This window comes from Pezoporus wallicus, unplaced genomic scaffold (assembly GCF_028554395.1).
Source record: "Pezoporus wallicus isolate ANWC-B61680 ecotype Strahan unplaced genomic scaffold, APGP_CSIRO_Pwel_v1 contig_3817, whole genome shotgun sequence".
Lineage (NCBI taxonomy): Eukaryota > Metazoa > Chordata > Aves > Psittaciformes > Psittacidae > Pezoporus > Pezoporus wallicus.
Window position 1 is genome coordinate 151,289 of NW_026635157.1, and position 21,089 is coordinate 172,377.

Consider the following 21,089-nt stretch of genomic DNA (forward strand, 5'->3'; position numbering starts at 1 on the left):
AAGGACAATTGTCCTGCATGCCAGTCGCAGTAGGTCTCGCTTTCCCAGCACAGGAGCTGACAAGGATCCAAGGTACCAGCTAGGGAAAAGGAGGAGGGGAAGATATAATACACATGACAAGTGACTCTCCCCACCCCCAAAACCTAACAACTACCCAAAAAACCCAACTCTGTTAGGATGGCAGCAGGCTTTTAGGAAAGGCAACACCTCTTATCTCCCCATGGATAGTAGCTCTCGTTACAGCCCTTCTAGTTCTGCCTCATTCTCAGAATGTCTCTTTACCTTTTAAACACATGGTATAATGCAGCACTGCCCCTTCCCTCCATACAGGAACTCCCCTGGAAGGTGTTGGCATCATCACGTTCTGTGTTTCAAAACAAGATGAATCTGAGCTACAAATTCAGTATCTACAGCTTTCCCCACCACCACCACATATTATGCAGTTGTTCGTTTTGTTCATTTAGAGTGAACAGGGCTGGTTGAGGACTAAAGTTTCCTTTTAAAATGAGGCTTACTTTAGAAGCTCTCAAAATGTATAATGCTTTCACTCCAAGTGGCCCCTTACTGTACTGCTTCCAAGGACTAATGCTTACCTACTTTCCCTTCTTCGTCTGATGACAGATTGAGTATTTTGGTTTCCTTGCAGTGAATCGATTTAGGAGAAGAAATCTTTTCCCGCAATACAGCTGACAGCTATACACTGATCTTAACACAGAAAAGAAAGTATTAAGAAAACCCACTTCTTCAAAATACTGCCTCTGTTTAAGTCTGACACATAAGACTATCCCTTTGGAAAGGAAGACGTAAATTTCTTTTCCATACTGGAGGTGGCAGTCTGTAAAAGCACCCATGTGTACACTCACCTGAACATCTGCATTTCTGGGTTCATCACAGCTGGTCCACCCAGGGATTTAGCAGGAGCTCCCAACAACATCTGCCTTGCGGTGTCTTACCAGAGTGTCTCATCAAAAGAACTGCTCAAAGCCCCTTCTCAGTGTCCAGCTGTCATTTGCAAGACAGTGATGAATTTTAAGTACAGAAACATGATGTTGACAATAACATCATTTACACAACTGTGCACTTGGGATGCATTTGCCTTCTGCTCAGGCTGCAACTTTTCATTATCATCTGTCCTTTCCATCTGCCTTGCAGCACCTGAAAAGACACAGGAGCAGGAATTCCACAGCCAGTTTCGTACAGTGCTTCTTCACCAGCTGAAACAAGTCTTGACACATTTGATTCATGAGACACCTTGAAGTTCAACTGTAAGCAGAACTAGAGCCAGCTGCTCCGAGATGAGCTAGCAGGAAGAAGTACTTCCAAAATAAAAGATGGGCAGAAATCATAGGTGGGTTAATTACAATGACCGCTGTCGAGCAAAATCTAAAATGATGACCTAAATGGTCACCGAAGAACCAGAGAACAGCTCCTACATTCCACTTGTCAAGTAATGTAAGAAAGGAATTTAGACTGTGCATCAATTGTGAAATCAGGACTATGAACAGACACCAAGTGAGCAGAAACCTAACACACAGGCTGCCACATCAGAACAACCTTACCAAAGTGACTGTGTACTGTAAATGAGGACCCATGTGACCAGTCTGGAGTTCTGAAGTTTACAGTACCACACAACCAAGAAAGAAAAGTGTATTTTAGAATTAGTGCCAGAAAATTTTTGTTTTCCTTCAGACTTACCAGGAGACTGCACCTGTGACCTGGCATCATGGAATTTGTTTACCCTGGCTGGATGTGCTGTACTATTAGTTAATAGATACTGTAAACCAGTGATGATCCTACCCCCTGGCTTAAACTTCAGTTGAATCGACTCACTGTTAGTAGTGCATGGGTTGCTGTTCTAAATCTCAACCTTTGGATGGGCTCTTTATTAATATCTTACAGACAGGGTAGAATTCTCCCAAGATCAGCTAGCAAAACCATCTATATGACTGCATCTTGCTCATCCCACTTCCCAGTTCTCAGCATCCCTTACTCATTTAGCAGGGCTAGTTTGGTTTTTCTTGGTGTAATGGCTGTTTTTCAAGAATAAACCCTCTGATGCAAGAGGTCTAGTATTAAATTTAAGGAATTTTAAACTCTTGAAGATCAAAGCAGATCCCATCACTATCTTGTGCATTTGAGACCAATGGGTAACTTTGGATCTGGTTCAAAGAGAGCCAGACAGAATTTGCATTAAAAAAAATTTATTTAGACATCTGTTGCTCTTAAATTACAAAAGTTAAAAAGAGCAGGCAGTGAAACGACACATTATTTATTACTTCTAAAGCTGTTTTAAGACGTAAAGTGACTTCTTCAAGATAAGACAACTCAGCATGATCCAAATTCAACTATCCATTTCTCATATTTCTCAATGTCCGCAGCAGATACAGATTTAGAAACCTTCTTCAAAGCTATTTCAAAGTCTTCCATAGTTGTTGGCATGTGCATATCATCTCGGGAAAGATTTCTTATTTCTTCTGGTGTCAAGCCTTCAATGCGCCTTCTCATAGCCATCAGGGATGCATCTCTAGTAAGGATGCAAGAAAAAAAAGAGTTACTCAATACGGGATGGTGGCTCAGCTGTTTGAGAGGCTCAGCACAGCATTCCAGTCAAACTGTTGCTTTCAAATAGGTAAAGAATTGTAAACTTTAACAGGATCTTTGAGTGCTTGTACAACCTACAATACCATGCTATCAGTATTTTTCAATCATGGATTTATCCTCACTGGATCTCTGAACAGCGACTATTCATAGGAGAGGACTAACTGGTTTATCTAATGCCACTGCATGTCTATGACATAGCTGCCGTTTACAGTATCTTCAAACAGGAATAAGACAAAGTAATACTTTCACTCCTCCTACATATAGAAAAAAGTAACTGGAATGCTTTAAACATTTGCTGGTCCAAACAGGAATCCCACTTGAAAGAAAAAGGGGTCAACAGTATGTTCCTCCAACCTGTAGGTTCACAGCTAAATGTTAAACTACATAATCTGTTCAGCTTGTAGCTCCTCAAACTTCTAGCCTCTATAAGCATTAAGTGGCTTTACAAGTGTCATTTTCTTGATGCATTAAGTTTGTTGGCATTTGGATTTCCAACAGTAACATCCGCAGCAGCAGCTGACGAGCTGCTGAAATAGTTAATATCTAACGCTAAAAGACCAAAGCTCCTGCTAATTCATTGTTATATAGCTTATAATAAGAAGAAAATGCTACTTATTTTAGGTAAAAAAGATGCAAGGGCAATCCTGGAGATATCACAATAGTGTATCATATTGTATTAGTGAGTGAGAAGCCAGAGAGAGAACTTTTACGTTGTCTTCTAGGAGGATTTAGAATGATGGTTTCAGCATATTCTGTTCCAGCTTCACCCCTTCCTCCTAAAGGAAATCATAATTGACAGACTTCATGAATTTCACAGAATCATGGAATGGTTAGGGTTGGAAGGGACCTTAAAGATCCTCTAGTTTCAACCCCCCTGCCATGGGCAGGAACATCTTCCACTAGACAGGTTTGCTCAAAGCCCCATTCAACCTGGCCTTGTACACTGACAGGGATGTGGCAGCCACAGTTGCTCTAGGCAACCTCTGCCAGTGTCTCACAAGCCTCATAGTAAAGAAACTTCTTCCCAATATCTGATGTCAATCTCCCCTCCATCAGATTAAAGCCATTGCCCCTTGTCCCGTCACCACACGCTCTTGTAAAAAGTCCCTCTCCAGTTTTCTTGCAGCCCCTGTTTAGGTACTGGAAGGCTGCACTAAGGTCTTCCTGGAGCCTTCTCCATGCTGAACCACCCCAAATCTCTCAGCCTGTCTTCATAGGGGAGGTTTGTTTACTAAATAATTGTCAGCAATTAGAATGCATACTACAGTAAAGAGAATTTCAGAACAATCCCAAAAAGTTGCCTTGTTAAAATCCATCTCAGTCCAGTATCACCACGATTTGCTGTTGTTAACATTTGTGAACAAAGAGCCAGTGATATACCTGGAGGGAGCATCCCTAAGGCCTTCAACCTTCACAGTACACTCAAAACAACAATCCAAGATAAGTTCATAATTACATCTGCTATGCAATTTAGCGATTTCCGGAATGTCTTATTATAATAACATTTCACCTACATTTTCCATGGTTACATACTGACTGTTCAGAACTGCACTATTATCTCTGACTGGGTTTCACTCCAGCTCAGAAAACCTTGGATTTCACCTCCAGTTCTTTAAGGTAGTAGAATAATTTGAGAAAAGAAAGAGTGAACCAAGAACTCTGGTTAAGTTTTGCTCCTGTCATGAGTGAGGACACTAGCCTGCAAGTTTGAAATTTGCTTATATACTGCAAGTCTCAACTACACAAAAGCACTTTTAAATAAGCCATATGTCTTTTTGTCTCAATGTAAATGAGACAATTATGTGCAACATCTGTTTTCCTGATACAGTTAACAGGCTAATACAAGCACTTTCTTACTAATTTCAATTTGTGCACCTCCAAACCACAGTTTGTCTGGATTTCTGGTTGCTGCCATGTCAGTCATCTCTAAGAAGACTGCTACAAATGAAAGACTCAAATATTTCTTTGTGGGTTTGTGTTTGCTTGCTTTTGTTTTTTTTTTGTTTGGTTGGGTTTTTAAGTTCCGATTAAAGAAAAAAAAAAGCAACAGTGCGTATAATATATACATATATGAAATTCACTGAAAAACATTACAAGTATGCTGACTTTTAAACAACTGTATTGCTATCCAGTATGAAATGGAATGACAAAAACCAAACACTGAACAGACCAGATGACACAAACTGCAGCTAAAATTTACTGAAGAGTAGGCCAAACAAATTCTCTTTCACATAACATGAGCCTATTAGCACAAACTGCTTTCAAAGGACAACCAACAGCAAGACCAAGCAAAATACCACCACAAATTCATCTCACAGACCTACAAATGAAACAAATCTGCCCAACACTGGTTCAGAACAACTAACATACCGTTCTTTTCCCAGACACTGTGTAAGGTTTGTTGAGGAAATAGTACTGAGGCTCCAAACTCTTAGTTCAGCCTGAAGCGACCCTGCTGATAGAGCCTTTGGTGGCAGTTTTGCATGCAGGCTACTCGCATTCATCCCTGCACATTGTCCTTTCAGCTGTCCTGACAAGTGTTTGCAGAGCTGTATTAGGAGTCAAGGCAAGAAATGGATCTGTGTTTCAGGAAAGCAATGAGGAGGTGGTTTTAATACAGAACATTTCTCTTATCCTGTTCAAAGTACAGCCCCACAGCAGTTGGCACTAGCACAGCTAAGAGCTCAAGCCTTGCACTGCCACATTTCAGTGCTGCCCCCAAAGCCTGAAAGTACATTTACACAGGTGCTTATTAGATGATAACAGCATCTTAAGAAGTTTCAGTTCTTTGTTCATTACTGCTGTTTCCATAATTTGCCATTGCTCCAACTGTGCCAGTGCAAATCTTCAGATATACATCAAATGACTGATACTAAGTCTCTCAGGAGATCAGTCCTTTCCTTCTGCTTTCAATTTCTGAAAGCGGAGACTGGGGGAAAGGCTAGAAAGTATTTTCAGTAATTTAGGCTATAGAATAGGCCCACAAATGACTGCATGTAAACATGACTGAGGGGAAGGAGCAGAAGAAAACTTAAACCACTCATCACTGAAGCCAACATGCGGAGTACACAGCTCATACTGTCACACAACGCAGTGTACCTTTTCTGTGTCACGAAGGAAGAACACTCCATGTTTTTACTTTAGTTATTGTTGCCTCTGCCACTATTCCCTCTTACACATGGATGTTCTGCTAAACTAGTGTAACCTCAGCAGAATGACTGCAACTCTGCAAAACTTAGTCTACCATTCTGTGGATGTTCCTCATGCAAGGAATTTGGTGTACATGAAAGAACATGGAATTTTACCTAAATCATAGTTTGTTTAGATTCCCACGTTGCAACTGCTCTCCATCATTATTATATGAAAATATCAAACAGAAATCTAATTAATTATTGTAGTATTTTACCTTTTAGCCATACATAGAAAACAAATTACAGTCCGTTTTTAATCCAACAATTTTGATCATGTAAATTACTTTACAAACAGTTTTCTTAAGACAGCTTGTAGCAGTAGTAACACAAATGATGCAATGTTAACATACCTGCATACATTGGTAATGTCTGCACCCGAGTAACCCTCCATTTTCTCAGCTATATTTGCAAGGTCAACGTCATCAGCCAATTCCAGCTCTTGTAGATTTATTCTTAGGAGTTCCTCTCTACCTTTTGCTAATCAAAGAACAGAAAATTGAGTCTGTACGATTTGCTTTCTGAAGATAAATAATGAACTGCAAAATGGTGAGAGGAAGAATGAGAACAAAAACACTGTACTTGCTACAAAGGTAAATGTTCAATGTTTAGATTTAAACGTTCTGAATTAACAAATTAATTTCATACATGTATAAAATCTTTAAACCAGGTGATCAAATGTAAAGGAATATTGATAAAGTTTAGGTTTTAGTCTTTCCAACCACTCCTCTCCCCAAGTCTTCCCACCTGATGGTAAAGGAATATAAATTCTCTTTTCTAGTCTCCGTCTTAGGGCTTCATCAATATCCCAAGGAAAATTAGTAGCAGCAAGTACCATGACCATTTTGGAAGGATCATCATTTTCAGTAGCCCCTCCAACACCTGCATTGGAGAAAAAAGAAAGCAAAATGTACATGTTTCATGGCATTTCATGTAGACATAACAATATCCACAATTCTGTAATATTAAAGCAGCTACCATAATGCCCTTTAGTGAGTCTAAGCACAACAGAATAACTAAGGGCAACAGAGTGCAGTTTTTCACCTGTATGACAGCCTGCAAGAAAAAATGGAAACTTCGTTTAATTAGGAGCAGCGGCATAGGCCACCACTCAGATCATCAAGGTCCTCCCTATCATGGCAGGAACAGTTTTACAGCAGAGCTGGTTGGATTTCTGACAGTACAGTATTTGAATTTTCACATCAATGTCCGGTAACAGCATGTGAGAAAAAACAAAATAAGCCCCCCAAACCCATCAGCACACCAAAAAAACAGACGCTTCCCCCCCCAGTGTTCATTAACAGCTACACAAAAGCAGCATTACTCCCCTACAAATTTTTTTCACTTGTAATTTTAGGCCAAACACTTCACATACACAGGTGGATTCTTACAAACTGCTGAAGTGAATGCTTATTTGGTGGACTGAATAACAACTTCTCAGAGAGAACACCTCTGCGTTGAAAGTACCGTGAAACTGCTGCTATATACAGAAGTTAGTTTCATTAAACCTGCTACTCTCTGCATTTACTGTTTTTGCTTATAGGACTAGGCTGTGGAATAGCCTAGTCTGCCTGAAAATCTGAATACAAAACATCATTTATGAGTGTCAAGCAAAAGGACTTCTAATAGTTGTTACTAATAAAATTAGGTTATGTACATACTTGAGTTATGAGTATTACAGATCTGCTGCTATTTAAAGTCAAACATAAAAAGGTATCAGCAACAGAGAATCAAATATACAAATCTTCTGACTCATGTAATTGTACCACAAATTACTCCATAGACTAGCACTTTTCAGCTGCCCTTCTCCTTTCTCCTTGCTCAGCAGAGTATAAAAAGGATGCCTCTATAAAAACTCTGCAGTGTTACCTACTTTTAAACTTCGTTGATTTGTGAAACATTAACCAAATAGCTGTAATAATCTGTGGTTTAAAAAGAAAACAGTCCCAACCACTTCTATAAAAAAAATTGCCTTTTTATTTATATATTTAAGTGGGAAAAAAAAAAAGGATCCAAAATAAGCTAAGTGCAATGATTGCTTTGAAGTCTAAACTGGAACACATGACAGTTTTTTTGAGCCACCTTTTCCCTGGTTTTGGAGAAATGATATACTAGGTAAAGACTGAGAGCAGCAGTTAATACTTTTTTTCGTCTATATTTTTGGAATCTTTGTTACTCTGGATCAGTAATATAAGGTTGTTGCTCAGATGCTAAGACTGTTAGATAACTGGTATATTTTTTTCCTTCCACACTGACAGCTGGAACAGTGCAGTTTCATCTTTTTACCCCAATTTTATGTAAGACTTTCAAAGAAATCGCTTCTGAAGAATGAAGTTTTGATTATTTTTCCTCCCTCAAGTTTTCTCCAGTCCAGCACTTCCCAGCAATCAGGGTATTTACCATCCATCTGAACTAGCAGCTCTGCCTTCACACGTCGGCTAGCTTCATGCTCCTCTGAAGTTCCCCTGCGACTACAGATAGAGTCTATCTCATCAATAAATATAGTTGTTGGGGCATAAAATCGAGCCTAAAGAAAGCAAAAGATAAAGCAGAAACTGAAATAACAGTCTACTCACATTTAAGAAACAGCAGCACATTCAAAACTGAATGAGTATCAGACAATACCTAACCTTCCCTCTCTGACCACTGCACCCAACTACAGAGCAGCTGTGCATTCATTAATACCATTTGAACAGCATGTTTTTTGGCAAAGTCCTGTAATTGTTAGGGCTATAAACAATGTTTAATAAGCTAAAGGCAGTTTTACAGACATCATAATAACACAGTAAGACTTATAACTGTGAAAGTCATCAGTTATTCAAGCAGGAATAACAACTCAAGTTAAAGCTAGGACATCATAATATGGAACCTGTCCAAAAAACAGGTTAACTGCAAAATAACTTTAGTCTTTCCAAAACCAAGAGAGGTTAAAGACAAGGATCTGGGAAAATAAAAGCTGTTGTCCTACAGCAGTTGAGATGCTGTTCATTATGTATCTGCATTTTTGATTGATCATATTAAATGAGCCGATCAAACTATGATCTTGTATTTCCTGATTTTTCTGACTACTGTAACTGCAGCTCTGCTGCCCCCTTCAGTACCGAGCACCATAGCAAACACCAAATGCAGACCTGCTAACACATGGAAAAACATAAAAGACTACATGTTCTGAGCCAATTTCAAGTGTTATATGCTCTGAAGACAACTACAGTTTGTAATTCCACTTATTTTAAGAACAAAAAAACCACCCACAACAACAAAACATGCACAGCCTAAGCAGAGTTCTCACCCAGAAAGCATCAGATTCCACCTTCACTTTTACATTCAAGTATGTTCTACAGTGCTTATCAGCTTATAGTGAGCTACCTCTAATATAAAAAGATAACCCTGAAAATAAAGATAACCTATTTTTTCCATTTTTATAAAGCTATTTAAGAATAACCAGATCTTGGCCAAATCAGACGGTCCTAAAATGTTTGACGCTTGGAGAGCTGTTTATGTTATGACTTCTACACCTTAGCTAAGTTTCACTATTCCACAGGTAATTCTACTTCATTATCTCACTATTTATGTTCAGGAACTTTAATCACCATTTCAAACAGTAGACGAACAAGTTTCTCAGATTCTCCTCTGTATTTTGAGGTAAGTGTGGAAGAAGAAACATTGAAAAAAGTAGTCTTGCATTCAGTCGCTACAGCTTTTGCCAGGAGGGTCTTTCCAGTACCAGGAGGACCAACCATCAGAACACCCTATTAGAATAAAAAGAATCAGTTTCAGGACAAGAATCAAAACACAGACAATTTCACAGTTTAGCGGTGTAATATTAAAATACTAGATGTAAACTTTCCCATGAAGAATTATTCAAAGGTAAGTAATTGATTGCTATTACAATAATACAACATAGCTGAAGACAGTGTATTTAACCAGCCGACACCTTTATTTCGTTAGTATTATTTACCATAAACTTTGTTACTGAAAAGTGGAAAGAATTTACATGAACTACAAAACACCTGAAATTTCTTGTTCCACCAAGATCCAATCTCAGAATCCTACTTAAGATCACAGGATCATATTTTTTCATACCTTCCATGGTCTTCTAATTCCCTTAAAAAACTCCGGCATCCACATGGGCAAAACTACAGCTTCCTTAAGCAGCTTTTTGGCTTCTACTAAATCAGCAATGTCATCCCTGGCAAGAAAGAAGAAGCTGTTGGACAGATTCAGACAGGCTGCAAAACAATCAGTCCACAATTCAAAACAATATGCAGTTAAACTTATTATGTAACAGCTCTTCTGTAATTCAGGAAGAAAAGTTGAATTTATTTATGCTCTAGTGTCAAAAGCCTACAGAAACAGATGGAAGCCTACAGCAAAACAGCTGACATCTGACTAGTAGACTGCAGCTAGATGCAAAAGCAATGAGACACAACTCTTTCATGAGGGCATCACTGATCTTATTCACAGAAAGAATAAGCAGGATAAGGCAAGTTGTTTAAACTTATGGTAGTTACAGATGATACTTTCTTCTTTTGCCAAGAGGTTGGCTGCCCATGAGACCTGAATGCCAGCTTTCATTGGTATGAGAACAATTTACCGAAGACTGGAAAACAGAGTTGAATTAAAAAGAATTTTTAGAATTCTTTTTCAGAGTTACAAAATTATTAGTTCTTAGATATCTTATAAGCTGGTCTGATTTTCCTGAAGTTAACTCTTAGGGCATTTCACTTATCAGCATTTGCCCAAGTAATATTTTGGTTTCAAAACATATCTATATGAAGAATTAGTTTCAAATCTGAAGTTTCAATTTAAGATTCAACATGAAAACCGAAACATGTATTTACATGTTAAAGTGAAATACATGTCAGCTGCATGCATTAACAAGTTGTTTGTGGGATTGTTCAAGCCTGGTTTTTTTTTAAGCCTATTTTATTTTCCAGAAGATCTTTGATCATTTAATCCTCACAAAAATCACCTAAGCTTGGAAACATTTGCAACACAAACCAAGCTTTGTATAAGGTTTAATATTTATCACATTTATGTAAAGGTACTGGCACATGATTGTATTTTATCCTGGCAGTCACAGCATGTCCAACAAGATTTCAAAGGGTTCCTATATTGACATAACTTCTTTGTTAATTGGTTTACTATCTTGGTATGCCTCTGGGTAGCAAAACAGGTTTTTAAACAAAGAGACACTGGCAGATACTAGAATCTTCTACATTGCAAAAGACTATCTAAAAAATCCATTTTAGGACTCTTAGAAAAGTTTGAGAAACTTTGTGTGCTTAGGCTGGGGTTTGAGCAACCTGATCTAGCAAAAGATGTCCTTGGCCATGGCATGGGGTTCAACCAGCTGGTCTTTAAAGGCTCCTTCCAACCCAAACTATTCTATGAATCTACGGGTGGAATAAAAAGTGTTCTAAAAATATTCAGCCACACAAGAAGTTTAGTCGCCTATTTAATCAGCATAGGAAACCTGTAGGTACTTTTTACGTGCAACCATATGCTAAAATACTTTAGTCTTGTCATATTACATAAGAGGAAAAAGAAATAACTCAGAAAAACTGTCAGCAGTATTCAAACTTACCATCGAATGTTGGGATTCTGAGAAATTATATCTCTTTCCAAAGCTTCTACTAAATCTTTATCATATCCAGTACTATCAAATTTCTTTGGCTCAGCCTCTGAAACCTCTGATGCAGATTTGTTCTACATATAAAAGATATAACATAAGCACGTAACAATGGTTATGCTACTAATGGATTTTTACACAAGTCCACAATAGCATCATACTTCTAGAAGGCAGCAACATAAACCAGCATGAAAATTATGACGCATCCATATTTCTGGTGCACTGCAGGATCTATGTGGTCCTCCCAAAATTCTGTACTGCCCTCATCCCATTTCCTTCTCCAGGAAGGAAATGCCAGCATATTATACTGATGCAGTTCCTTTGCTTTAGTAGATAATTAAAACTGCATGCACCTATCGCAGTACAACAATGTTTCTTCCAGAGGAATCAAAAACTTTGAGACAGTAGCTAGGTAGGTGGAATTACACGTAAGGCTAGATCAGAAAGTGTCATACTAAGCTAGAGTATCTCAAATCATGTGTCATAAATATGCCATATATATGGGAGACCAAAAAAACTAAGCAGGACTTCCATATGAAGGATAAGAAAAGGTGATCTGCAGGAAGACCACAGAAGTAAAAAAAGAGCTAATTAACATACAGCAGGAAAGCAGAAGCAAAGAAGCTATACAGCTGAAAGGGCTCAAACAGCAGAGACCATGCAACTGAAATGAAATAAAATGCAATAGACATACCCCATTTTTTATACATTTAACAGCAAGCACTTGTGTTGACAGAAAAACTGCAAAAAAGAAAAAAAGACCTACCCTGTCTCTGTGTGTTTTTATCCATACTGAGAGAGGATTATCACTCAAAGACAATGTAATTTAGCTCCCAATAAAAAACAGTAGCTTACATCACTAAACAATTCCACCCTTGTAGTTTATACTACTTCCACAGGCCATGACATCTTGCCACAACATATGGTGGATGAAACTATCAAACTGTTACATGGATATTTGACTTATCCAGACTCTGGAAAGCTATGAGTTTAGTGTCTTCAGTATGACCTGCTACTCTGGTCAGTTAAATTTATGGAGACCAGAGCACAAGCAAAACTTAAAACACTCTGACTGCATGGATCATTCCCTCTCATGAAGTATGTTGGGATTCAGTTTGTTTTAAACTGAAGAGTCTGGAGCTAATAGCATATATCAACCAAAAAATAAGAAAAGGCATCCCTTTTACAATTAAATAGATCTTGAAATACTTTGGAAAAGGCAAGTCAGGGTCAGCCTAAAACATATGAAAGCAAGGACACCCCATTTGAACAAGCTCTATCAGGTTCAGCTTCAATAATTCAGATGTATACTATATCCAAGTTGCAGTAAACAAGCCCACATTTACCAGATCACTTCCTCCAGAAGAAGGTTTAGTTTGTTTTTTCAGGGTTTGGTTGTTTGGGAGTTTTGGGGTTGATTTTTTTTTTTTTGTTTGATTGATTGGTTTTTTTGGGGGTTTGTTTTTACTTAATCTGTAACTAAGACTGTCCATAAAGCAAAGATACCTTATAAAGTGCAATTCAAATCAGCATGCTGATTGAACAGAAGAAACATTTATAGGCATCTAATTTTATAATACACTCAATATTAAGAAAACAAGACTGAGTTTCTCAACTTCATGAAGTTATTTGCAAGTTTACCTTTTCCTCTTTTCCTTTATTTTGCTGATCCTTTTTTTCCCGGCCGCGAACCGCCTTCCCTTTATCACTGGGATTTCGAGAGGATGGACGGTGAGGGCCTCTGACAGCTGCACTCACACGATTATTGTGACCTCTGCAATCACTGCATGGAACAGACTGACGTTTTCTAGGTCCTGGCGAAGGTCTAATTAGTTGTAATATATGAAAAAAACCTCAGTGTAAAGTCACTGGTGAGCACTACATAACCAAATCAAGGCTACAAACTAAAAAGCCATTTTGCTCAAAATAAAAATCTGCATGTCAGAAACAAGACAGACATTTTCAGATAGTCACTGAAAATCCACTTTTCCTTTCCCACAAGCTTAGGGCTCGTTTGCTTAAAACAAGCTCCTTGCTTTGTATATTTCATAAATAAAAGTAATCCTAGTATTATGGACCACTCAATATATATCAGGATCCAGTACATTCATAAAAGCTGTCTTTAACCGAGTCACAGCAGCAAGTTTGTCACAACTGTACATCTCTCTTCAGTGTGAAATGCATATTAGCCAATATGAATATGCTAATGGATACGATCATATGTGTTAAGGTCTTTTCACTCTCCAAATGGAATATCTACCAACCTATACTTTTACTTATGAACACCCAGGCATCTCTAAATTCCACCACAAAGATCAAAATAAAGGAATAGCATGATTACACATCTTATTTCCACCTACATTTGAGTCCTGCTATCTCAGTACAGGAATTTACTGTGGTTATTCCAATGCAACATGGCCTAAGTATTCACCATGGCTTTTTTTGTATTATCACAACTCAATGCTTCACCAGATGGCAACTTAAATGGAACAGAAACAGTTATCTCAAGTCTTTCCCATTTTAGAAACCCAAGTATGTGTATCTCTTCTCTAGAATGCTTCAAAACATTAGGAGGGTTCTACCTCTGAGACTCTATTCTTCCAGAAGGTTTGAATGAAATTGGGTAACAGTGCTCCTAGTTATTAAATGAGATCAACAGAACAGTGTGATCACACAAGATCCATTTCTTTCAGAAGTCAGACTTAAAATCATTTAAAAAGGAAATGTAAAAATGTACCCATAAAAACTGAAGTTAGATATATGAGAAATAGCTCTTAAGTTCAAAGTCTCAAAGAACAGCTAAGCTCATCTAATAGTCACTTGATGTCAAAATGCACAGTTCGTGTCTGCTTTGCATGCACTCCTGTTCCCCTCTTCAAGCTACTAGAGGCATGTGTCAGAACCTGCAGTTAACCAGTTCAGATAGTTAATTTCAGGGAAGTAGGGGTGTGGGAAACAAACAGTAGCCCCACAAAACAATGTCTTTTTTTGCTCGTTTAGCATTCTGAAACAGCTAATCAACACCAACAAAGAGGAAAGTAAAAAAAAAAACAACAAACAAACCCCTCAGGCAACTATGGAGGGTAGGACTATCCTTCAGCAGCAGCTGCACTGTCAAACCACACCACAAGGCCTTGGTTTCACAGATACTAACCCAGCATAATTCTGAAATAAGCAGGCTTGCCTGAAGCTGCTTGTTCCTAGCCCTCCCCTTGAGCTGATGCTAGCCTAACTGACCAGTTCATGAAGGAGATCAGGGAACCACATTGCTACACAACGGAACTGAGCTTGGACACTTCTAAATTTTATATTATTCCGATAACATGTCTTCATCCTTTTCATATCAGCTACATGCAGAATCATTTTTAAGTTGGTAAGAAGACTAATAAAAGAATAGAGTTGAGCTGCAACAGAATGACAAGTTTATCTTAAGTCAGGGAAAAACAAAACAACCACCTCTCTCCCCTCCCCCCCCCAAAAAAAAAAAAACAGGAAAGAGCAAACAAGTAACCAAACAAAACACCTTTCCCAAAACAAAATGCCTCTACCCACCCCCAAAAAAAACCAACAAAAAACAAGGACCAAACTTGACATTACTCAAGTGTACACAAGATAAAAGCCCCAGAATGTTCTGAAGCAGGCTGCCTCAAAATGACATCTCCTTGACCACAAATGGTGGCAAGCTGCTGGTGTGTTATACATCTAAGTTCTAGAACAAAAATTACACAAGAACAGGCCAAAGTCAATGCTCACTTTGCCCTGATAAATGCTAATTTAGGTCTTCAAGTTTCCTCTTACCTACGTTCAGCAGGTACTGGCAAAGACCAGACTTCTGCCTCATGAGCTGGTAATTCTTGTTGTGAAGCTTTCAGCGGCGTACTGTCTAGTTTAAAACTCTCTAGTGTTTTCATTATATCTTTTACATGCTTAGCTTCCACACTTATCTCTTGCCAAACCTGATTAGAAAAAAAAACAACAAAAACCAACAAAGTAGATTAAGCACATTGCAAGCAAGTTTATGAGTCTTGATTTCAAGCCTGTGTAATGCCTGGATGGACTCCATAAAGTTTCACAAGCTACCTGATCATACTTTAGTAGACAAGAATAACACATATCAGATATCAAAAACTTCTTTTCTGCTTTCCTCAGCACATTTAAAGAATAAACAAATTTGAATTTTGGATTTAACACCTAAGAAACTTTTAACAAATTCCGCATATTAAACAAGTATGACAGAAAAGAACACAACCTTGTAGAATCAGTGTTGATGAAAAAAATGGTGGTTTATGTTAAAGATATATTAACATGGTGGCCACAACTCCGTTTCTAGTGAGGATCTAAGTCACACTACTGAAACACTGACAAGGAAATAAGACTATTCAAAATGATACCAGCCTACAAAACTTCAGCATAACAGAGGCACTCATCAGCAGGAAGCTGACAAGTCAGGCAGAACACTGGATCTCCAGGGCTATGCTCCATTGCCTGTTTTGTCATCATCAGAGCAAGAAGTCATAAAGATTACTTAAGTAAGTCTATAAAATAACAAGGAAAAATGCCTACATATAACAGCACTACAGTTTATCAGAGGACAGTGCGAGTATTTTTATACTTTACCATGACAGGCAATTTTTGCTACTTTAATGCTTTTCCCTCAAAATAGTCCAGAAAAATATTATTCACCTGTTGCCATTTCTGTTGCAGATACGTATCTCTGACAGAGTAGAGATACTTATTCATTTGGTCAAGAACTCCCTGGTAGTAGACCATTGCAGAGTCGTAATTTCCCAGTAAGGCATATTCACGGGCCAGCTTTACATTCTCACTGATCATAACAATGCTCATGTTCAACATGAAGCTGAAAAAACAGGAAATATTAAGGAAAAAATTAATAATCCCAGGATCAGAACACATTTTTTAAACTATTACCTCATTTGGCATTATCAAAATATAGAAGCTGGAAAGATACTGCTTAGAAAAAAGCCCTAGAATGAATGCAATTAATATGAAAAGATAATTGTTTCTGTTACTAAAAATTCAACTCTTCACTTCCTAAAATTGTTTCACACAATGAAGATCCTGTTGAAAAGCATAGATAAGATATGCAGATTTAAATGTACCACTGCAAGCCACAACTGCATACTCTCCTTCCCTCTTTATTCTATTCTAAGATAGATGGCTATTTTACTGTTAGCATTACACTGTCCATACTATAGCCTGCAGTTTAAGAAAAACAACAATCCAACAAACAATAAACCAAAGCCCATCTCCAATATGAATTAAGTTTTGGGTTGTTTTTTTTTTTTGCCTTAACATTCCACGTATATAGGCTACAGCTGAACAGTGAGTGTGTAGATACTCACTTTATTTAACATACTGTTCAAACCATGCTACTTTTCCCTACCCGTGGTTTAGTTGGCTTTGTTGTTGTTTTTTGTTTTGTTTTTTTTTTTTATGGAGCAAGCATTATGAACTGCAACCACTTCCACTCTGCAGCACTAGCAGAATCAGACCCTTTCCATTAGAATAGATCAGAATTATTATTTATACAAATACAGTATTATTTGTATAAACACACAATTGCCAGTCACCACTGCCCATACAGCGATCAGCCTATGTTCTTATTTGTTTCTTACATATTCCACCCCCTTCCTTCTTCAAGATACCTGCACTGTGTCCACTCTTCCTGTCTCTTGCACAGCCGGAGTTTCCCCACTCTCCTAATCTCCTAGAACCAAGCACAGAAAACATTAAAATAAGCACAGAAAACATGCTTGCAGGAGTCATCTTGCTCTCATTCTGGTACCTGTACCCACTACCAGTAACAAGCAATTGCAGAAAAGCAATTGCAGCTAAGCCCTGGGATGAAGCATACTTGACACAGATCAACTATTTAAAGAATGTAAGAGGTACTAAACTCACATGCGCAATAAACAGACTGAAGACTCAACACATTTCAAGACCAGGTCAGGGTCAAATTCAGACAAAGTATAGGAGGTTTCAGAAGCTACACCTTGCACACACCAGACAAGCTACTGTTGTAAAGAGGGGCTGCTAATTGCAAGTCAAACATTTTATACCTTCCACTGCTTTTTCTATGCCCTTCCCAAGTAGCTTTATACATGGACTCACAGCTAATCTGTTTCTGAGCCAATATTCTCTTTCTGCTTCTTTTCTTTTTCTTCTCCTATTTCCCCCGGAGCAGATAGCTGCTGTGAAAAGCTTCACCCTGAACAGCAAAACTCTAGCAGCAGAGGAGCTGAAGATACGCCTCTGACAGCCCACACCCATGCGCAGAGAAGGGACCTGTGGGGTTGAGTCTGCGAAACGTGCTACCCTAAGAACCTACACTATATAATCTCACTCCAGCCAGAGGCTGGCTGAGCTGGCTACAAGCTGATACAGTTAATGTGACCAGAAACTACAAAGACTGCCAAAACCCAGGCTAATTAGGCTTTGGAGGCACAGTTTGACTTTGGAGCCTTGCTGGTTTTTACCTCGGGAGAAAAAAGCCTGAAGGTGTTTGTCAACTGCTCTGTGGATCATCACACAGGTATTACCAAAGTTTTCCCTGCTATATTTAGGAGCAAGCTTTTCCACTCCTGCTCATCCTACCAGATACACCTGTTTGCCTGTCCTGAGAATTCAAACCGATGACTAATACTGCTAAAATCACAAGTTGAGCAAGATGCTAATAAACCTTTTAAAAATTAAGTAACAGCAAGTTACTAAAGCCAAACTAGACTGTCAAACACAGAGAGAAGTCACAGATAACTATTCTTCCCCCCCCCCAAATGTTGTAGAGCAATCCAAACAGAACAGCAATTCTGTTTAAATACTGGGATGTAGGGGAAGAAGCTTGAAAGAGTAGTTTTCATCTGGAAATGTTAAAATAGCCGTAATAAAGCAACAGACAGAAGACAGAGAGAGGAAGGACATAAAGGACAATGGGGTGGGGGGAGAAGGCGATTACTTAAGTTTATAATGCTTCCAACATAACCAAAAGCAGTAGTACCAATGAAAACCCATGAATCTACCAGTTTAATCTGTGGTACTGAAAATGCAAGAGAATTTAGTGTAAGCTAGAAAACAAATGTAATTTGTTCCTTCATTTTGAGTCATAAGAGCAGAAGATGTTGAAGTGGCTTCTGAATACAAGGCTCTTGTGTACAAACAGGGCAGAAAAAGCTGCTGACTCTGCTTATGTCTGGACATGCCACTGCTGCTGCCACTTGAATACTGGCAGTGTCAGAGCTGATGCAGTAATGTATGCCTGTAGCCTTACTGCACCTGTAACTGAAGATGCTGAAGCAGTTTTAAGACGGGGAAAAAAAGGAGTTAAGAGTACTAATCTGAACCCAGATTAAAGTTTGCAGCAGAAAGTCACACTGTGACAACTCAGGGTGGCAAGACACACGCGGAACAGATGTGAGCATGCACAGATCCAAAGTTAAACCAGACCTGAAGGAATTAAAAAAACAAAAACCAAAAGCAATACACAACTAATCCTGCACCTAAGTATTTACCAACAGCTACTATTATTTCATAACAAAATGTCAAAGCAGCAAGGCTGCACATTATCAGCCATGACCTTTCCATGAATCATGCCCAGTGAAATTATCTATGTTCCACAGCAAATAGTAATGAGCTTGTAAGGTTTACAGTGCACAGGATATAAAGAAAATAATCTAAGCACTTTTGTCTTGCAAGTTTAATTCTACACTGTGTACAAACACACATGCTTCACAGTAAGAATACTTTCTACACTAGTTGTCAGTATATGTGGTTCCCTGAAATTAACACAGCAGAAACCCATCAAATTAACACACCGCTAGTAACGGAATACATTTTCTCATTTGCTGCAAGCACTTAAAATACTTCTAGAGTTTGGAGCAGCTCAAAGTAGTGGAGCCTGAAAACTAAAGAAAGTTCAAAATACGTAAAACTTTTCAGAATGAGTGTTTAGAACTTATTTTTGTATTTTATTTTAAAGATAACAGCCTGACCATCATCAGGAAAACACTGGGAATACATCATGACTCTAAGGAGTTATCACAAGGAATGACTCTAGGTAATTTCTGCTTATATTCATACATTAGAACCTGGGAAGGTGTAACTGAACACAGCGCCAATGCTGTTTCACAAAGAAACCCCCTGCAACTTTAAAAAAATTAAGAGATTAATGTTGGGATGCAGATGTTGGAAGACTGAAGTTGGGGTCCAGCAGTTACTACAGGGTACCCCAGCAGCTACCCTTCTGATTCAGAGAACAGCACCAGCCATACAAGGAAAACACCTCTAAAGAGTCCTTCAGTCCAACCTTAATGCTCGGACTAAGCCAGAGCCCACATTTCCATTATTTCAGGCTGCTATACAGGCTCTGACATCAGAGCCACCATGTGAAATTCAGAAAAGTTCTCTCAGCAAACCAGAAGAGAAAAAACAACGTAAAAACCCCACCCAAGTAATATTTTTCAGGAATCAGTTTGTGCTGGTGACACAGCGGCTTGGCATCACCTCCGACCTCCCTTGCACCTTTAACAGTCTTCTTCATAACATCCACTCCTAGCAACATTTGGTGTCAACACGGGATTGTGTTAATTACTTGGGAAATAGAAGAGCTGCCAGACTTACTGGATGTGAAACAAACTGGTTCTCATCCACTCGTATTCAACAGTAGTGAAAAAACAAACACCAGGAACAACAGATACAAGCATACCTAGCTGGTTACTGAAGAAAAAATTACTGAAAAAAACTCAGTATACAGATACTCTATTGTATTACCACAACATGGCCTTGAAAACATAAAATCTGCTGGCAGATTTTAAGCCAAAAGACTTTTTTTTTTTTTTTTTTAAAGTATATTACTCCCTATTTCACAAGGGCTGGAATTCTCTCAAAAGGTCAGTGTTAACAAGTTTCTCAGAAAATTTAGAAGGTGTGGCAGAATGGGGACCTAGAACTGATGTCTACACTGCTTCTCTCTGTTCGGAGAGAAAACTTGACTATCTGCCAAAAGTTTACTCCCTTAAAGGAAAATAAAGAGGCGGAGAGCGAAAGAAGCACGAAGTGCAGCCCAGTGTCAGAGCCGGTGCCCGCGGTGCAATGGCACCAGGGCAGGGAGCTGAGCGGCCATGCACCTGCAGCCACCCGCGCCTCCATTAACTTTGGGGAATCCGCGGCGACATCCCGTGAGGCTCCGAGCACGAGTGAGCTCCAGCAAAGACTTAAGACCGACGAGGCCGGTGTTAATAGTCACGGGTGTAGCGACAACAATGACCGTAGCGACTCACTCCCCAAAGCTGGTCCCGGCCCCTGCTCGAGGCTCCCCATGCCGCCCGAGCGCGGACGTCGGTCCTCGCCTCAGACCGGCGGACGGGAAAGGTGGATGGAACCCCCAACGGTCGCAAGTGGTACGTGTGGGCGGAGGACAGCCCAGCTGCCATGAGGAACAAAGATACCAGTGTTTCATCGCTCACTTACTCCTCTCCAGAGCTCGGTCCCAGCAGCCACAACCCCTTCGCTCTTCACTCCTTCCTCCTCCTACTGCCGCTGCAGCAGCACTAACTCCACCCCCGACCTACCACCTCCCCCCGCCGCCGCCGGCAGTTTGAAGGCAAATCCGGCTGCGTCACTTCCAGCCCGGGCAGACGGCGGGGCAGGCTATG

The 21,089-nt window shown here is 39.2% G+C and overlaps 1 protein-coding gene across 5 annotated transcripts; it reads right to left on the reverse strand.

Moving 5' to 3' along the window:
* Positions 1–2,202: 2,202 nt before the first annotated feature.
* Positions 2,203–20,920, reverse strand: KATNA1 (katanin catalytic subunit A1). 5 transcript variants are annotated; one of them, XR_008971698.1, is made up of 12 exons: positions 20,290–20,459; positions 16,105–16,279; positions 15,220–15,377; positions 13,063–13,246; positions 11,377–11,498; positions 9,873–9,978; positions 9,380–9,538; positions 8,190–8,316; positions 6,537–6,671; positions 6,143–6,269; positions 4,972–5,150; positions 2,389–2,524 (listed from the first exon to the last, which is right to left on the reverse strand). XR_008971698.1 is itself a non-coding variant. In XM_057405557.1 (11 exons), exons 2-11 carry the CDS (start codon positions 16,273–16,275, stop codon positions 2,326–2,328), a joined length of 1,488 nt encoding a protein of 495 aa, XP_057261540.1. In that variant the 5' UTR covers positions 16,276–16,279; positions 20,905–20,920; the 3' UTR covers positions 2,203–2,325. The 5 variants fall into 5 exon arrangements, 3 of the variants coding, with proteins under 3 accessions (XP_057261540.1, XP_057261531.1, XP_057261550.1); XR_008971699.1 differs by having other exon boundaries at positions 4,972–5,180; XM_057405557.1 differs by lacking the exons at positions 4,972–5,150; positions 20,290–20,459 and adding an exon at positions 20,905–20,920 and having other exon boundaries at positions 2,203–2,524.
* Between the last annotated feature and the right edge of the window lie 169 nt (positions 20,921–21,089).

Bases quoted from the DNA above. Each gene is read 5' to 3' on its own strand.
- KATNA1 (XM_057405557.1), bottom strand. From the start codon at position 16,275: ATGTTGAACATGAGCATTGTTATGATCAGTGAGAATGTAAAGCTGGCC. The intron at 15,378-16,104 runs GTGAATAATATT...TTTTCTAATCAG, and splicing joins TGCAACAGAAATGGCAACAG to GTTTGGCAAGAGATAAGTGT. The intron at 2,525-6,142 runs GTATGTTAACAT...CATCCTTACTAG, and splicing joins GACATTACCAATGTATGCAG to AGATGCATCCCTGATGGCTA.